Here is an 18,412-nt window from a genome sequence, read left to right on the forward strand (position 1 = left end):
AAATATCCATGTTTAAGAATGCTCCACTACTTGCACACTAATTTTTAGAAAAGTAGGTGGAGAGTGATCAAGTGCTCCCAAACAGCCTCTCTAAAAGTGATTGTGCAAGTACTGGAGGTTCTGAAAGATGGATATCTGGAAAAGTTCACATTCTAGTTTCTCAGTGATGTCTTGAGCCGACTACAATCGATCCTATAGTAGTGGAACTATGGACATTTTAAATTTAATTTTTTCACGTTTTCGGCACCTTATAATTATGAAACTATGCACTTCCGAACACAAGTTTACATAACCTTTCGTCTTATTTTGATGTGAGGAATCTATATGACAAATTTTTGAAACACCCTGTATGTAGTTTAAGAAAGAAGATAGACTAGTCCCTGTACTTGATTCAGAACATCCCCAGAACCAGAACGAAAAGAGAACTACTGTGTATTTAAACTAGCTAAACTTTAACACAGTTTTTAAATGAATGAATGGGAACTTCTAATATTGTTATTGAAATATATAGCTTAAATTGCATCATTTCGTGTAACGGGATCAAAAATATAGCACTTTAAAAGTTCTTTTAATGTACTGTTATGACCCTTTAAAATTCATATTATTCGATATTTAGTTACTTAAGACAATTCCGAATTTTATTTCAGCTTTGTATCCGAAACCAACAGCAGAAAAAATGCCTCCTTATCTTGGTCAAGAACCAGGTGGTGGCGAAGAGCCATATTTTGGTTCTTCTTCGATTCCAGGTTATGGGCCACCAGGATCTCCATGGAGAGAGCGTCCTATTATTGAAATTGAAGGTGGTGGTTTTATGCTGCCCAAAGAAAGGGAAAGAATTCCTGAAAGCATTTCTCAAATGGCTGGTGGTAGACAACCTGCAGGGCAATTAGAGCCATATGGCACAGAGATGACGAGGCCAGGCTTAGACACAGGAGGCCCTGGAAGAGAATTCGATCAATTTGGACAACCAATACAACCAACAGATTATAATGAGGAAAGAAAATCTCAAGGACAAGCAAAAGAACTAAGTAATTTACCTGGCAAATTAAGGCCTGAATTAACACTAGGAGAGGAGAAGAACCTCGGACCCGGAGGTAGCATTGCTCCAAGTTTAACACCTAAAGACGAACTCGAATCTCAATACAATAGAGCAAAACCTGAAACAAGTAGAATGAAACCTCTTCCAGAAGAATTGGTACCCAGACCAAGACCAAGTGAAATGATACCTCTACCAGGGGAAATGGGTCCAAGACCAAGTGAAATGAGACCTCTTTCAGAAGAAATGGGATTCAGACCGAAGGAAACGAGACCTTCTCCAAGTGAAATAGGACCCAGACCTAGTGAAATGAGACCTCAGCTAGAAGAAACGGTACCTAAAGCAAGTGGAATGAAACCTTTACCACAAGAAATGGAACCTAGAACAGGTGGAATGAGGCCTCTGCCAGAAGAAATAGCACACAGACCAAGTGGGATGAGGCCTTTAGTAGAAGAAATAGTATTAAGACCGGGCAATCTGAAACCATTGCCAGAAGAAATGGGTCCTAGACCAAGTGGTATGAGGCCTCTACCAGAAGAAATGGAACCTAGACCAAGTGCTCTGAAACCTTTTCCAGAAGATATGGCACCTAGAGAAAGTGGAATAAAACCTTTACCACAAGAAATGGGACCAAGACCAAGTGAGATTAGACCATTGCCAGAAGAAATGGGTCCCAGACCGAGTGGCATAAGACCATTGCCAGAAGAAATGGGTCCTGAACCAAGTGGCATGAGACCTCTACCAGAAGAAATGGGATCTAGACCGAGTGCAATAAGACCTTTACCAGAAGAAATGGGTCTTGGACCAAGTGAATTGAGACCTCTGCCAGAAGAAATGGCATTTAGAGGAAGTGGAATGAAACCTTTACCACAAGAAATGAGATATAGGCCAAGTGGAATGAGACCACTACCGGAAGAAATGGGATATAGACCAACTAGTATGGGGCTTCTATCAGAAGAAATGAGACCAACACCAAGTGGCATGAGACCTTTGCCAGAAGAAATAAGACCTAGACCAAGTGGAATGAGACCAATACCGGAAGAAATGGGATATAGACCAAGCAGTATGGGGCTTCTACCAGAAGAAATCAGACCAAGACCGAGTGGCATGAGGCCTATACAAGTAGAAGAAGGCCATAAACCAAATATAAAACCTGGAGCAGAAGGTATTAAACCAAGTGGAACTACATTCGAAATAGGAGGATTGCGACCTGCACCAAGTCGATTTGGTCCTGAAGATACTGCAGAGCTAAGTGGGAAAAGCCGTTTAACTGCTGCAATTCGGCCTATAGGGAGAGGTACAGGTTATCCAGAAATTGGTACAGAGTCAGGAATGGGAGCTGGAAAACTGAAAGGGAAAAAGACAAAAGTATTAAAGCCTTCTACCGGTCCTGCCAGTGGATTTAAACCTCCATCCGAAAAGGGTTACAAAAATCTTGACTACAGAGATATGTACGAGTATCCAGAATATGAAATAGGTGAGTTTGTGCAAATTTTTATTAATTTTTTTTATTGATAAAGTTCCAAATATGAGTAGTAAGACTGTTGTATATTACAACATCAAAGATAGGAAGGATAACTTGGAAAGGATTTCACTATAGACCTAAATGTATTTAAAGGTAGGATTCTGGTATTCGTGATAAGAAAAATCAATGAATTTCCGCTGCTTAGGATCCGAACCTAATATCTTTGAACTATTGAGTGAAAACGCAAATAATTCTTCCACTTCATTCGTAAGCAATACTTATCCTGTGAATTTTAGATATTATAAATCTACAATTAATGAATGCACATTAGAACAAATAATACCCTAGCTACAATCTTGTTTTATTACTTTGTATACACTTATTATAAAGGTAACCAAGAAAGTTCTGTCGCTTTTTCACCCACCACCTTCGAACATCGATATGTAATCTAAGACGTACCTGCAAGATCAAAAGTAGTCCCCATCAACATCGACGATCTACCAACGTTCTGGAAGGCCATGGACTCCATCGCGGTAGAACTTGGTGGGCCGTAAGGCGAAGAAGGTATCAAGTGCTTTGCACCTCTATTAGGGATTTAAATTGGCGCCCTCTAAGGTGATTGTTCAAGGAATAGAACAGGAGATAATCGAACGGTGGAATGTCCGGGAAGTATAACGGATGCAATGTGTTTTCCATCCAAGGCGTCCCGGGTCATCCTAGCTACGTGGGGCTTAGCGTTTGTCCTGTAACCGGAGGACCCCTTTACGACTCAGAAGTGCTAGCTCCAAAGTTTTGAGTATATCTTTAACACGGCTTAACTGCTGACAGTACACAGTTGCATTGATGCTCTGACTACCTGGTAGCAGTTCCCGATGCACGATGCCGTGAGCAGTCCACCAAATACATAGGAGGACCTTCTTCTGGTGTATTTCTGGTTTCGGTTGTTTAGGAACCTGTTTATGTGGTGATGACGGCATCGTGAAGCTTCTTACAGGACCCACTTATCATATGTTAACACCCTGTCAAGAAATAGTTCCATCCTCAGACGAGACAGCAAAGGAACACAGGTGTCTGCTCTCATTGTCTTCTGGCACGGAGTCAAATCATGTAGAACCCATCGACCCAACTTGCACTGCTTTCCAATTTGATGGAGGTGCTACCGAATGATTTCTCCACTCACACTGAATTGTAGTCCGAGTTCCTCACATGTTTGGCCACTGTTCGCCTCAATTGCTTCCTGAAAATCATTTTGTGCATGTGTTGGTCTTACGGCACGTGGTGCGTCTTCGAGTGTTTCGTCACCGTCCTTAAACTTGTTAAACCAGCGCTGCACTGTCCACGTACTCATGGCACCATCGTCAAAGGCCTGGCATATCTTTCGCCCCGCTGCAACGGCGTTTGACCGGAATTTGAACTCGTACAGCATACACGCCCTTATGACGTCCTGTGGAGATCCCATGTTAACTCTGTCCTTACGCAAGATCAAGGTATAACTGAACTGCCACAACCAGGTAGTATGCTGGATATACTCACACCAACAACTGACCTTCGCTTTATCTCCATTCGCTTTCAACTCACGGTGTGAGGACCAATTGAACACAGACCTCCACGAAATCCACAGAACTCTCTTCATTATCTTTATACTAAAATTAAGTTTCACTTTTGATTTTTCTTTAAACTATAACATTTTAATTAGTGACTTTTCTCTTACATGATTATATTCTTGAGATTTTATCTACATTTAAGCAAACTTAATAATGAAAATTTATCCTTATATTCTTCTTTAATGAAGTTTTACCTTTATCACTATTATTTTCTACATTTATTCTCTCATACCAGGTACTAATCCTGTATGATTATTTAGGAAATTCTTATGTGGGAGTCCAGAATGAGTTTAAAATATTTCGAATTCCTTCAGGAACCTAGAAGGTTGTTCGGTTTATATTGGATCGATTTTGAAGGGAACTAAACTTACGAGGAATATTACCATTCTTTGTGCTCTGCTGGACGCCAGCATTATAGTCTCGGCATCGAAGTTCCCTTTGGAACAAACTCCGGCAAAGCACGGCCAAGGAATTTGATTATATTGTTTCCTGTAAAAGGACATCTATAGTGACTCCCTACTTTCTTGACCGGTGAATACCAGGGTCTGTATAGGTATGTAGAGAACAAGAGGCTCTATAGGTCACGAATACGTTGGTTTCCATGTGAGGCGTGTTCGAACAAGAGTCGAAAAACCGATAGACGATCCCGACAGTGTTGTAATCACTTCTCGGGTCACAGTGCGCCACTGGAAAGGCTGCCGATGGAGATCTTTTTGTCTATCCTGACTCTGTTGCATAATTTTATGCTGCATACTACCTATTAAACCACAGAGTTTCAGCAGGATACTTACAAGAAGTGACGAGAACCGGCTCAGAAGCACGGATTCTTTACTTGTTGTGGCGTGTATCTCGGGTGACCGATAGTTCCCTCGGGCATTGTGCGTACGGGGACAACGGGAAGACATACTAGTTTCCGAGTTTGCAAACTCCGGTGTCATATTGGAAGTTGAACCAGTGCCAGGGCTCAAACAGCCAGACACTGCTGATGGCTTTCGGCTATCTGGACCCATACGTCAGCTGAGCTTGGTTTGTGTGTGTGTCAGAGAAAAAACAACTTCAGCAGTATGTGGCCGTTTTGAACTCTGGCACTGGAACAACTACAAATGTGACACCGGGATTTGCATATTCGGAAACTAGCGTGTCTTCCCGTTGTTTTCAATCCCATAATGCCCGAGGGGACCCTCGGTCGCCGGAGATACACGCCCCACAAGTGAGCAATCCATTCTTCTGGGTCGGTTCTCGTCATTTCTTGTAAGGATCCTACTGGATCTCTGTGATTTCATGGGTAGTGTACAGCATAGAATTACGCAACAGAGTCAGGAGATGAGAATAGACCCTTAGATCTCCACTGGAAACCTCTCCAGTGAAGCACGGTGACCCGAGAAGCGATGACAATACTGTCGGGACTGTCAATCGGTTTTCCGACTCCTGTTCGAACACATCTCAGTTTGCAACATCGAAACCAACGTATTCGTACCTACAGAGCCTCTACATACCCACATCGTCTCTGGTACTTACCGGTTAAGAAAGTAGTGAGTCAATAATGCATTAGGTGGAGATGCCCTTTCCATAGATTAGTAAAGGGTACGCGCGTGCCGATAATAGGGACGCTTTTTCCAACATGATAAAGCCGATGAAATCCATCAGGCTGGTGTGAGGATCCTTCACAATAATGTCTTCAAACAAAGTGACACGAATTCCTAATTCCCATTTCGATTCCTGATAAAACACAGATATTCTGGCGGTGCGACTTGAATTTTTATCTATATTCATCTGGTTAGCGTCTGCATCTTTCGGGGTGTCGATGTTGATTCAAAAGATTGGTGTCAGGATGGATTTCTTAAGGTATTTTGCATTAATTTTTACGCCTTTATCAGCTGACTACAAGTAATTTCTCCCTATAACTTAATTCTGTAAGAACCATAATCCTACGTAGGAAGTTTCTCTGTAATGGGGAACAAATTTATAGCGACCCTCAGCATAACTACATGTTATGTCAACACTTGGATATAATCTTCACCAGTAAGAGGCACGTGTGTTTCATCCATTGTAATGACTGTCTTTCATATAGAGTCTGCCAGGTGCTTTTCATGTAGTTTTTTTTGTATTTTGTTTTTCGTTCTGTATTGTGATGCGGAAGCAGGTGGTGTACGCGTCCTTACGGACATACCTGATCCGCAATCGCTTATGCATGACTATATTCACAGCTAGATATTCCAGATTGAATCACTGGCCCATCACACGTTGAATCACTGGGGTTTCGAGACAGGCCAATCGGCAGATCTCCTACAGAACTGAAGATGCCACTTCCCTCAGAGCCCTCTGCGTGGTGCTTTTCGTGGGCGATTGTTTCTTCACGAACTCCTAGTTTGTGGAACAGGTTACAAAAGCTTTCGGAGTAGTCACTTCCGACGTAAACCTATTCGTCCGGTATCATTTCACCATGCACATAGAGGTAAAACGTGCATTGAGAAAACATGATGCACTTTATAGAAATGGGTTAACTTAGGCGTCATTTGATTTAACGCAGGCAGCAGATTTCTAAAGTGATGGCATTAAAAAAAACTTGTGGCACGGTATGATAAGTGCCTTAATTTACATAGCAATTATGTAGGAAAATAGCTTCAGAGAGTACTTTTCAAATATATATATATATGATGTAGTTTGGTTTGTTCATTCTATTATTATTATTATTATTATTATTATTATTTCAAAACTTCTGTTATCTTCTGAACAGCTCTCGTACATTATACATCGTTATCTATATCTATCTATCTATCTATATACATACAGAGTGTTAATGAACTATACCGACAAACTGTAAGAGCTGATTCCTCACATCAAAATAAGAGAAAAAGTTCATATGGACCTATGGCCAAAAGTGCATAGTTTCAGAGCTAGGGCTGTCCAAATTCGCGAAAAAGCTAAATTTTAACAGACCCTATTTAGAATTGCAGAAACTGTGGATGGTGGTCCTTATCAGCGTAAAGAAAGCCACTAATATACAATCCAAAAAAATACATATTTCATCAATTTTGAATACGTGTATAAGGTATTTACAACAGAGTGTAATTCTCGTACGATATGCCCTCAATAGAGTTTTCAGATATACCCTGATTTCAATAAGGGTCCAAAGTAGGCAAGATGTAAACTTTGACAACACTGGATATCCAATGGTTCGGAGGGAAGTCGGAAGTGTTAAGAACGGGCAACTCCATGTTTTTTTGTGTACCGAATAACGTGTGATGTGAGGTATTTCGTCACGGTATATTTCACATTTTCTTCACTTATAAGAGTGAAAGAAAACATCGCAGCATGTGTTTTCCCGCGTCCGAGAGACAGTGCTGCTGACGATCCTAAACACTTCCGACATCACGCCAAAGGATTCCGTGTTCATTGCTGTCAACACTTATTGTTTCTCTACTTTAGACTGATCATAGAATTAGAGCATTTATCTCAAAACTCGTTTGATAGCATGTCTTTGAATCTCACCCTGCAGGGAATACTCTCTACAACCATTGAACATTAATGAAATGTGCATTTTTGGACTGCGTATGCATAACTTCCTTTACGCTGATAAGGACCACTATCCATGATTTCTCGAATTAGAAATAGGGTCTCTTGAAATTTCAATTTTTCGTGATTTTGGACAGCCCTACCTCTGAAACTATCCACTTTCCCCCACAGGTCCATATGAACTTTTTCTCTAATTTGGATGTGAGGATTCACCTCTTACAGTTTGTCGGTCTAGTTCATTAACACCCTATATACATATATGAAAGATAAATTTCAATATATTAAGTCTGTAACCATACTTATATTACGCTAATTTCGGTATCTTTTTAATTTCAATTAAACCATATATAACCTCAAATTCGAAAACTAGCGTATATGTATGGGTGGGAGAGGAGAACACATCGATCGGTTCCCCCGATATTAATTTTAGTGGTTTCGTAATTCCACACTGAAATATAGAAAGGATACGTAATCTATTATCGCTACTAACAAGCAACACTATGAAAATAAATCTCTGAATAGTAGTAGGAGGATTTGAGTTCATAAAATAATACTCGTACAACCGATCTCCTTTAGAAATTCAAACAGTATATTTAAACTTTCAAGAACCCAATAATCAACATATATTTAACAATTCAACAGTCAGTATTTCATTATGGTCTTTGTAATAGTGGAAAGAGAATTTCAATAGATTCAATCTTAGACTATTATCCAATTAGCAGCGTAACTTATTTGCCTCAGTACCAGCTAACTTGTTCTAACTAGTCACGCCGATTGGTAATAATGCAGGAATCTAATTCAATTTAGAAAAAAGGTAGAAAATTTATAGGCAAAGTGCCTAAAACTAACAAAATGGCAAACGGCCCTTTAAATGTAGGAATAATTATAATGAAGGAAGGAAAAACATGAAACTTACGTACCTCGCTGCCTTATTAAGCCAATCCGTGCTATCGAATAGAACAAATAGCCAACATGAGGTTACAGCACTCCACTTTAAACTTAATGATTATATTCGAATTTTAAACTTTAACAGAATTATACTTCGAATATCACTCGTAGATTATGTATATAGAATAACTTTTGATACAATAACTCGATCACAAATTATGATAATAGTAGCGAAACAACCATTATACTTCCTCCCTCGGACGTTCCAGCACAACTATGGCCACCTATAGATATAGCTCATCCGTCGTGCTAGTACGTCCCACCAGAGGGCATAACCAACAAAAACAAAAGAATAGGCAAGAACGAAAAAGCTTTTTCGGTACAATATAATATAAATAATTCCTAGAGACACCTTTTCTATAAATATTTAATAACCAGTGACATAAAATCTATGGATTATATGTTACACCCTCGCCCCGGCCCACTCGCAAGCCAAAAAAATAATCTTTTTTGAAAGCGAGCGAATCGAGAAATAAAGAGAATTACAGATAAGGACATATTGTGGACGATTTTAGAAAAATGTTAGTATAGGAAAGAAAAGAACAAACATTCATCCAAACAATCATACTAAAAATAAAAAAAAAAATCCCCCTTGATCAACCATACAAAATCATTCATACTAGGAAAAGTTTTAGGAAAAGAGAAAATAAATTATCAATCCACATACGTCCATCTGAATTCACCGTGGATCCAACTAGTAAAACTATTTGCAAAAGTTTCAAAAAAGATTGTCATTATAACCTGAGACAAATTAGAATCATAAGATCCAAATAATATGTTAATAAATAATGTCAATTCCTATGGAAAAATTACTTTCAATATATAGTTATTTCTTTTTAAGTGAAAAAATAAATTCTAATGTAGGTATAATCTCCAAACAGATTCTCATAACATAACACAATACCTGATGACAATAACATGAATTTAAATACAGGTATCCGACCTTCAAATTTCATTTCATATCCTCCTTCCAGCAATCCATAAGCATACCAAGAAATCATGGGTTCCCATTACGTTCACAACAAATGGAGACGAAATACAAAACAAGAAGCCGAACAAACATGACTAGATTAGCAGGTGGCCACCCTACATAAATAGAAAAAAGACAAACAGTACGAAAACACCAAAAACAATTTACATACATATAAATATAATTATTTACAATTTACTGAAAATTTCAATATTACTCTCATATCATTACTCACAGGTCTCTCTATGTTAGGAACAGTACAGTACCAAAAATTCACGGTACAGACCTCCTCTCACGAAATCTCTTTACTAACGCCACATGCGTTCTTCTCACATCTCTCGGATTTTCTACATTCCGAACAAGTAATGTGTTGTTCGTCAACAGCTTAACGATCTCGAACGGTTCAGACCATCTCATAGATAATCCTTTATTAATCTTATCTGTCAATGAAGATTTCAGTTGGGATTTTAAAAGAACTTTCTGCCCCACTTGATAATCAGTGGGGACCCTATTTTGGTCATATAACCGTTTACGACGTTGCCACGCTCTCTCCATATTTTGAATAGCACATTTCAAAACATCACGATTTGGTTTATTCCGAAATAAAGTATCGATCCTCCATTTCACATCTAACGGATCATTGACATTATAATTATATTTCATCTCCATGGGAGAAACACGTGTCTCCTCATGGATAGAATTATTCAAAGAGAATTCTATCTCTCCCAACATCTTATCCCAATGTTCCTGTTTATCATGAACATATGTTTTCAAAATATCTTTAATTACTCTTATCGGACGTTCCGCTGAATTTGCCGCTGGAAAATAAGGTGATACCCGACAATCTCTAATCCCCAATCCCGCAAGAAAATCACGAAAAATCTGTGATGTAAAAATTGACGCGTTGTCATGGGAAAGAATATGTATATAACCGTGTCGGTTCATCAATTTACGTAATATCCTAATAACAAGAGAACTTTTCAATTCCCTGAGAGGCTCTAACATTAAAAATTTACTGCATCTATCAACAATTATCAATATGTATCGCCCAGCCCTACTTCTTGGTAGGGGACCTAGGGTATCAATGTCCCAATGGGAATTAATAATTTTGCTTACTTCAGAGATTAACTCTCCCCGCGGGGTAACATTACTCGCTTTCGCGCGTTGGCATAATTCACACGAAGTAATATAATCATGAACGTCCGTAAAAATCCGATCCCACGTGTATCTCATGGCGATTCTATTGATTGATTTATAAACCCCTAGGTGTGACCCCAATAGTGGGTCATTATGGTACAAATCCATAATCATAGGCCTAAGAGCGTTCGGAACATATATCTTAAATGGACGAATATGAGCTTTGGTTTTCTTGCAAAGAATACCATTAACTAATTTGAACGATTTAACTTCCTTACCTTGCTGCAATTGTTCAATAATCTGTAAACATTCAGGGTCCCGCAACTGATGTTCCTTTATGGAAATAGAAGAATTGGGATTATTCCAGAAATTTATATTTAACAAATTTTTCTTAATTTCTTCCTCACCTAAAGTAGTATCATAAATATCAAAATTGAAAGGATCATAAATCCGTGAAATCAAGTCTGCACCGATATTTTGGACTGATGACAAATGTTTAACATCAAAATTAAAGCATGCTAACCTATACAATAAGCTGCCATACTTTTTCATCCGCCTTACATTACTCAAGGCGTACGTCAATGCTTGGTTATCTATCAAAAGATCAAATCGATTACGTAAATACAATTTATATCGTTCAAGAGTTTCTACCACTGCCTGCAACTCAAGATGATACACACTCTTATGAAAGTCTGCTGGCTTAAGAGTTCGCGAATAGAAACCCACAGGCCTAATATTCCCGGCGCTATCCATTTGTTCGACGACCCCGCTAAGGGCCCGGGTGCTAGCATCCGTCCGCACTATGAACTTCCGGTCTAATTCTGGTAACTTTAAAACAATCTGAGTTTCAAACAACTCCTTTATTTTGTCTAAAGCGGCCTGTTGCTCTGATTTCCAAGCAAATTTTGTCCGTATACTGCGCAACTTATGTATAGGATACATGATTTCATTAAATCCTTCAACAAACTTCCCATAAAACTGGAGAAATGCTGCCAAAGATATTAAAGATTTTCGATTTTTTGGTGGGGGTAAATTTCGTATAACATCAATTCTTTTAGGGTCCATTTCCAAGTTTCCATTTGAAATCACAAATCCTAAATAATTTATCTTAGTTTGAAACAATAGACTTTTAGTTGGTGATATTGTAATCCCATTATTACGGAAAATAGTAAGTACCTTCTCTAGCAAGACTTTATGTTGTTCTACATTTTTACTAAAAATAATTATATCATCACAGTAATATTCAATTCCTTCATCCTTCAACTCATACAATAACTTATTAAGTACTTCCATTAAAGCATAACTACCCATTGTTAATCCAAAAGGTAACTTTCGGTACATATAACTACCGCGATGAGTTACAAAAGAAGTATATTTTTTGGAACGTTCTGACAATAATAATTGTGAATACGCTGAAGACATATCGACCACGGAAAACACTTTTCCTTTGCTCAAAGCCGAAAGAACGTCCTCCATAATGGGAGAAGGCTGAGAAACAATATTTAACCTTTTATTCAACTTAGAGTAATCGATCATAAGTCTCTTATTTCCCGTCTTTTTATCCACCAAGAAGGCAGGAAAAGCCCATGGACTCGTTGATTTTTCTATTATGTTATCTTTTAATAAATTATCCAAAATCTTATCAAGCTCTTTCTGGTCTTGGCGGGGCAAAGGATAAGGTTTTAACCGTATTGGTGATTCATCGCTTACATGAATATCTAAAGTATAGTTATGTACTGTGCCTACCTTTTCAGTAAAAACATCGCAGTACGAAGCATATAACTGCTCTACATAACGTTGAAGCTCTCCCGCCGGATTATCCAATTGAGGATCTACAGCAGGTGGCTCTCCTTTTGTGGAGGCCTGGGTACCATTAGTAGACGAAAACGACTCTTCAGTTACTATCCTCTGAAGACTGGACTGCTGGCTCGATCCTGCGACCGGGGACCGACTCGTCGAACTCGTACTATCAACCAAGGCATGAACCACTGGACCATCTTTTCTCAGCATCACACCACAATTTTCTACAGCTCCCTGGATTCCATTAGTGACCTCCCTCTGGAGCCGCCTTTTCGGATTAGATGTGGGCAAAAACAACTCAATCCTCCCCCTCCGGTTCCGCTGGACTGGTCCACTAACAAAAGACTTAGAAGACTCATTAATGCTTGAACTTGATGGTATGTAACGTTTATAAAATATAGGGGCACGCTCTTGTCCACCCTTCAATATCACTACGTCGTTCACCGTATCGATGACCATATGATTAGCTTTAACGGCATCAATACCCAATATAAATTTTGGAGACAAACAAGGGCGAATGAAAAATTTGATATTCATAGTAACAGAGTCAATCCTGATAGGTATTTCCACAGATTCATTAATAGTCACTGTTTTCCCGTCTATTCCCGAACCAACAAACCTTTCTTTTTTCCTTTTTATTTGTTTATTACTCTCCAACAATTTTACTAATGCATTGTCGATCAAACTAATTGTCGAACAAGTATCAATTGCACCTTCAACATGGTTTTCATATATAATTGCTTTAACAAACACTGCAAGGGGACGATGCACCATTTTATCATTAAATGTCCGCACACTTCCTTTCTTAAAATTACTGATGTTATTGTAAGCTCTTTTCTCTTGACCAATACCTTTATTATGAATAGGTTGCAGTCTATGGGGACAATTTACTAGTTTATGGTTTCCATGACAAAGATGACACTTAATTCGCACTTGTCGAGGGATTTCTAGAAGCTTACGTTCATAAGTTAACACTGATTGTTGCTGCAAATTATAAGTTTGTAACCTATCTTTTAGTTCCTCAAGACTTCCTGGTTCAGAATACCGGAAAAGTTCATAACGCAATCGGGGATTCATACCTCCCAATATGTAATACAATATGAGAATTGAATCATATTCACCAAATAATATATAATAACAGTCAGACACGTGATCAAAATATTCCATTATATTTTCATCCCTGTCTTGCAGGCGTTCTAAAAAATGCTGTTTTATTACACGTAATCCGGTTTCTGAAATTAAAGCTTCTCGTATACGAGTTGTAACCCCATGCCACTCACAATTATTAGTAACGCACTCTAAAAGAATTTGTTTTAAAGTGCCTCTTGTTCTAGAAAGTGAAGCAATTAATACGATGTCAAAAGAATATAACATTGTCTTTACAATTTGATATAAACCTAGCAGCCACTCGAATAATAACACTTCATTGTGTCCATCACAAAAGGGCAAATTCGCAATCATTCGTTCAAAAGGTATTATGGCTATTGAATTCATTAGTTTATCAGATTTAAAAGGAATAGCAACAGATTTGTTTTGAAAACCATGCCCTAAAGACAAGTTTTTATATTGTTCAGTAGGTTGATAGCCTCGAGGCAATGAGTGAGATAAAGAAAAACCTGTTTGAAGGTCGCGAGCCTTGGCCTGCAGGTGTGGCATACTCGATTCACTATGACGGTTGATAACTACAGGATTTAAAATCCTTTGCCTCATCTTATCATTTCCACTTTTATAAACAATTTCACACAGCTTTGGTTTTGACAAATCCATTGGGGCTTCTAACGTTATTGACTCGGTGTTCTGGGTAATTAGTTCAAGGTCCTTATCACTATCGGAGAAAGGAACACTCCGGTCACCTCTAATAGGTCCGGCGACATTCATAAGACTAATCTCGTCGTCCACTATTATATGTTTTTGTTTACCACCAGTTTTTTCGTCTTTAGACTGATTCATGTTATGTTCAAATAAGGAAATAAACTCCGATTTAACAAGGATAGCACAGTCCATGTAATATACCAACGAATGAGCTTTTACAAATGAGAAAATCCAAAAGCAACACTTGGATCGAACCCGAGACCTCTAGTGTCAATCTCACACCCCGTATACTTTACTCTTTCATTGCGAGCAATACTGAAATATTTATACACCATAAATTATGCAATACTGAACTTCTTTTGTATATCTACGAGTGATATTGCACGATTACCACCCCTTCCATATACAGAAAATTAATCATAGTTGTGCTGGAATAATGTGTAACCATACTTATATTACGCTAATTTCGGTATCTTTTTAATTTCAATTAAACCATATATAACCTCAAATTCGAAAACTAGCGTATATGTATGGGTGGGAGAGGAGAACACATCGATCGGTTCCCCCGATATTAATTTTAGTGGTTTCGTAATTCCACACTGAAATATAGAAAGGATACGTAATCTATTATCGCTACTAACAAGCAACACTATGAAAATAAATCTCTGAATAGTAGTAGGAGGATTTGAGTTCATAAAATAATACTCGTACAACCGATCTCCTTTAGAAATTCAAACAGTATATTTAAACTTTCAAGAACCCAATAATCAACATATATTTAACAATTCAACAGTCAGTATTTCATTATGGTCTTTGTAATAGTGGAAAGAGAATTTCAATAGATTCAATCTTAGACTATTATCCAATTAGCAGCGTAACTTATTTGCCTCAGTACCAGCTAACTTGTTCTAACTAGTCACGCCGATTGGTAATAATGCAGGAATCTAATTCAATTTAGAAAAAAGGTAGAAAATTTATAGGCAAAGTGCCTAAAACTAACAAAATGGCAAACGGCCCTTTAAATGTAGGAATAATTATAATGAAGGAAGGAAAAACATGAAACTTACGTACCTCGCTGCCTTATTAAGCCAATCCGTGCTATCGAATAGAACAAATAGCCAACATGAGGTTACAGCACTCCACTTTAAACTTAATGATTATATTCGAATTTTAAACTTTAACAGAATTATACTTCGAATATCACTCGTAGATTATGTATATAGAATAACTTTTGATACAATAACTCGATCACAAATTATGATAATAGTAGCGAAACAACCATTATACTTCCTCCCTCGGACGTTCCAGCACAACTATGGCCACCTATAGATATAGCTCATCCGTCGTGCTAGTACGTCCCACCAGAGGGCATAACCAACAAAAACAAAAGAATAGGCAAGAACGAAAAAGCTTTTTCGGTACAATATAATATAAATAATTCCTAGAGACACCTTTTCTATAAATATTTAATAACCAGTGACATAAAATCTATGGATTATATGTTACAAGTCCCCTCCAACCTACAATATGCCTCAGTACAAGCTGGGCTCGTAGCTGCTCGAAGAGCGAAAGAAAAAAGGAATAAATATAGCAACTCGATAACTATTGCTTTGTCGCAATAGCAATTGAGTCTAGCGGTTCTTGGGAAGAAGGAGGCCTCAAATTTATAAAAGAAATCGGCCACCGTCTATCAATTAAATCAGGAGATAATCGAGCAAAAAGTTTCCTGATTCAACGCATTAGCATAGCCATTCAACGTGGGAACGTGACGGCTATAATGGGAACGTTAGCCACTAGTAAAGAGCTAGAAGAAGTCTTTCTTCTGTAATTGCGGAGAAGGGAGGTTAGGAGTAAAAACAGACATCATTGGTGCATCAATTTATGTAGCAACCAAGCAAGGAGTATGGAGAGACAGCTCACAGTCCATAAGTTTATATGAAAAATTGCGGCATGAATAATGTACCGTACGTCAAGACAGTGACATACATGACAGGTTGGAGCCCTTGAAAGCAGAAGATTTAGTATTACCTGCCGAGCATTATGGGAACAAAGTACCGAAGAATAGATATTTACTGTTTCATTTTAAATTTTCAATATATTAAGTATTATTACAGTGAATTTCATATATTATTTATAAGTAAATGGATATAGACGATATAATTCGACTAGTTAGAAATTTTTCAATTGCGAAAAGAAAGTCCTTTAATTTTAACGAGTTTTAATTATTGGTACCTATTGCATTTACTCCATGTTTAACAAGCTTGTTCTGTGGATTTCCTCTTAATTCTTGCTCTAAAAGTAACGGGTGAATTTTATTATTATTATCATTATTTAAATCCTTAAGTCCAGTCCCAAATTTGATGATCAATAACATAGGAACCAAAGATCTAATTAAGTAACAAACTTTATGGCCTATGGAACCCAGAGGTTCAATTCCGCGTTAACAAGAGCTCTCCACTGATTTCTGTCCTTAGCCAACTAGACCCGGTTTCTACTTTATATTTATATCTCTGAGATCTATGTTAATATTGTCCTCCCATCTGCGCCTAGGTCTTCCTAATGGTCGTTTGCTGGTTAGTCTTCGAGTTAATACTTGGAAAGCGTTCATATTTTCTTAGATTCTGGCTACATGACCTGACCACGTAAGCCTACTAGATTTGATGACCCTAACAATGTTTGGTAAACGGTATAAATTATGTAGTTCCTCGCTATGAAGTTTCTGCTATTCATGTATATAAATACTCTCCGTTTGTCCATGTGGCAGACTTTCTGAAAAAAAAAATCCGAAGAAGTACGCAAACATTTACAAATAAATTAAAATATTAATATAAGATATAAGTTTTTATTTTAATCATAGTTTTCTCTGCTAATTTCTACTTTGAGGATATGCTAGTTGTTTTAAATTATACAATTTATTTCGATAGGTCCAGGACTGAGACCCAGTGGAATCAAGGGCCTTTATTACAAAGGAGGTAAGAAGGTAATATTGCTACTTAATTAGCCAAGAAATGCATGATTCTTATTATCCGCACTCGCACATTTTTATCTTAGTAATGTAATTTTCGTATATTATCACTGTACCATCACCATACATTTCTGATTCAAACTTTCTGGCTAGTCTAAGTATGATCTGAGGAGTCTACAACAATATATTTCACGTCATTCTTTAATCTTGGATTTACCTGATCCTTGTCATTGCCTTTGTCATTGTCACTTTCTTGTTATTATATGCATTAAAAATGTAGTAATCCTTTTTTCTTTTATTGGATCAAAAGATCCAATCTATTTCAGGCAAAAATTTTCTTGTATGCCTTTACCTGTAGAACTACATATAGTGTAGTCAAACCCAAACCATCACTTAACTCAGTATGATATGCTTATTCCGTTAAAAAATAATAATAATAATAATGGATTTATGGTTCATTTAAAAATTTAGTGGCTCCTGATCCAAGATCCAATACATTCAATCAAACATTTTCTTGTACGCCTTATATCTGGACAACTACATATAGTTTAGCCAAACCTAAACTACCACTTAACTCAATATGATGAGCTTATTCCGTGAAAAAATACGAAAATCGATTTAGGGGCCGTTCAAAATTTTTTGTGGCCCCTGATCCAAGAGCCAATATATTTCAATCAAACATTTTCTTGTATGCCTTATATCCGGAGAACTACATGTAGTGTAGCCAAACCCTATCGCTTAACTCAGGATGATGTGTTTATTCAATAGAAAATATGAAAACTCGATTTAGAGGTCGTTCAAAAATTTTGTGACCCTTGATCCAAAAATCAATTATTGGTCAATATCGAAATCTTTCGATCTATTTTTTTTGGGGGGTGGGTCATTCCTAAAATGCTTGTTCTTTGTATATGTCCATATCAGAATAAAATAGATTTTCTTTTTAATCTTTCTCTCGGAGATTATCTTGGTTGAATGTACTTTTGATGGTTATTACAACGGTACATTGTATATTTTGTACTAGGCTGGCTGATTTTTAATATCAGAAGAAGAGAAAGAAAAAGATATATATAAAATATTATTATGTAAGATCGATAAAAAGATGTTCTATGTCTGTATATTTTTTTTTAATAATAAGGTTTTGGAACGTCGTTGGCAGGAC

At 37.5% G+C, this 18,412-nt stretch overlaps 1 protein-coding gene across 1 annotated transcript in view; it reads left to right on the forward strand.

The window, feature by feature from the left end:
- LOC145692684 (uncharacterized) overlaps positions 1-18,412 on the forward strand; it is a 279,895-nt gene that overhangs the window by 117,835 nt on the left and 143,648 nt on the right. The window contains exons 27-28 of the mRNA XM_081768066.1: positions 648-2,513; positions 17,213-17,260. Coding sequence (XP_081624192.1) covers positions 648-2,513; positions 17,213-17,260 — 1,914 coding nt within the window. The remainder of the gene's footprint in view (positions 1-647; positions 2,514-17,212; positions 17,261-18,412) is intronic.

The sequence above is a fragment of the Thermobia domestica genome, chromosome 8 (assembly GCF_964235325.1).
Source record: "Thermobia domestica chromosome 8, izTheDome1.hap1.1, whole genome shotgun sequence".
Taxonomy (NCBI): domain Eukaryota; kingdom Metazoa; phylum Arthropoda; class Insecta; order Zygentoma; family Lepismatidae; genus Thermobia; species Thermobia domestica.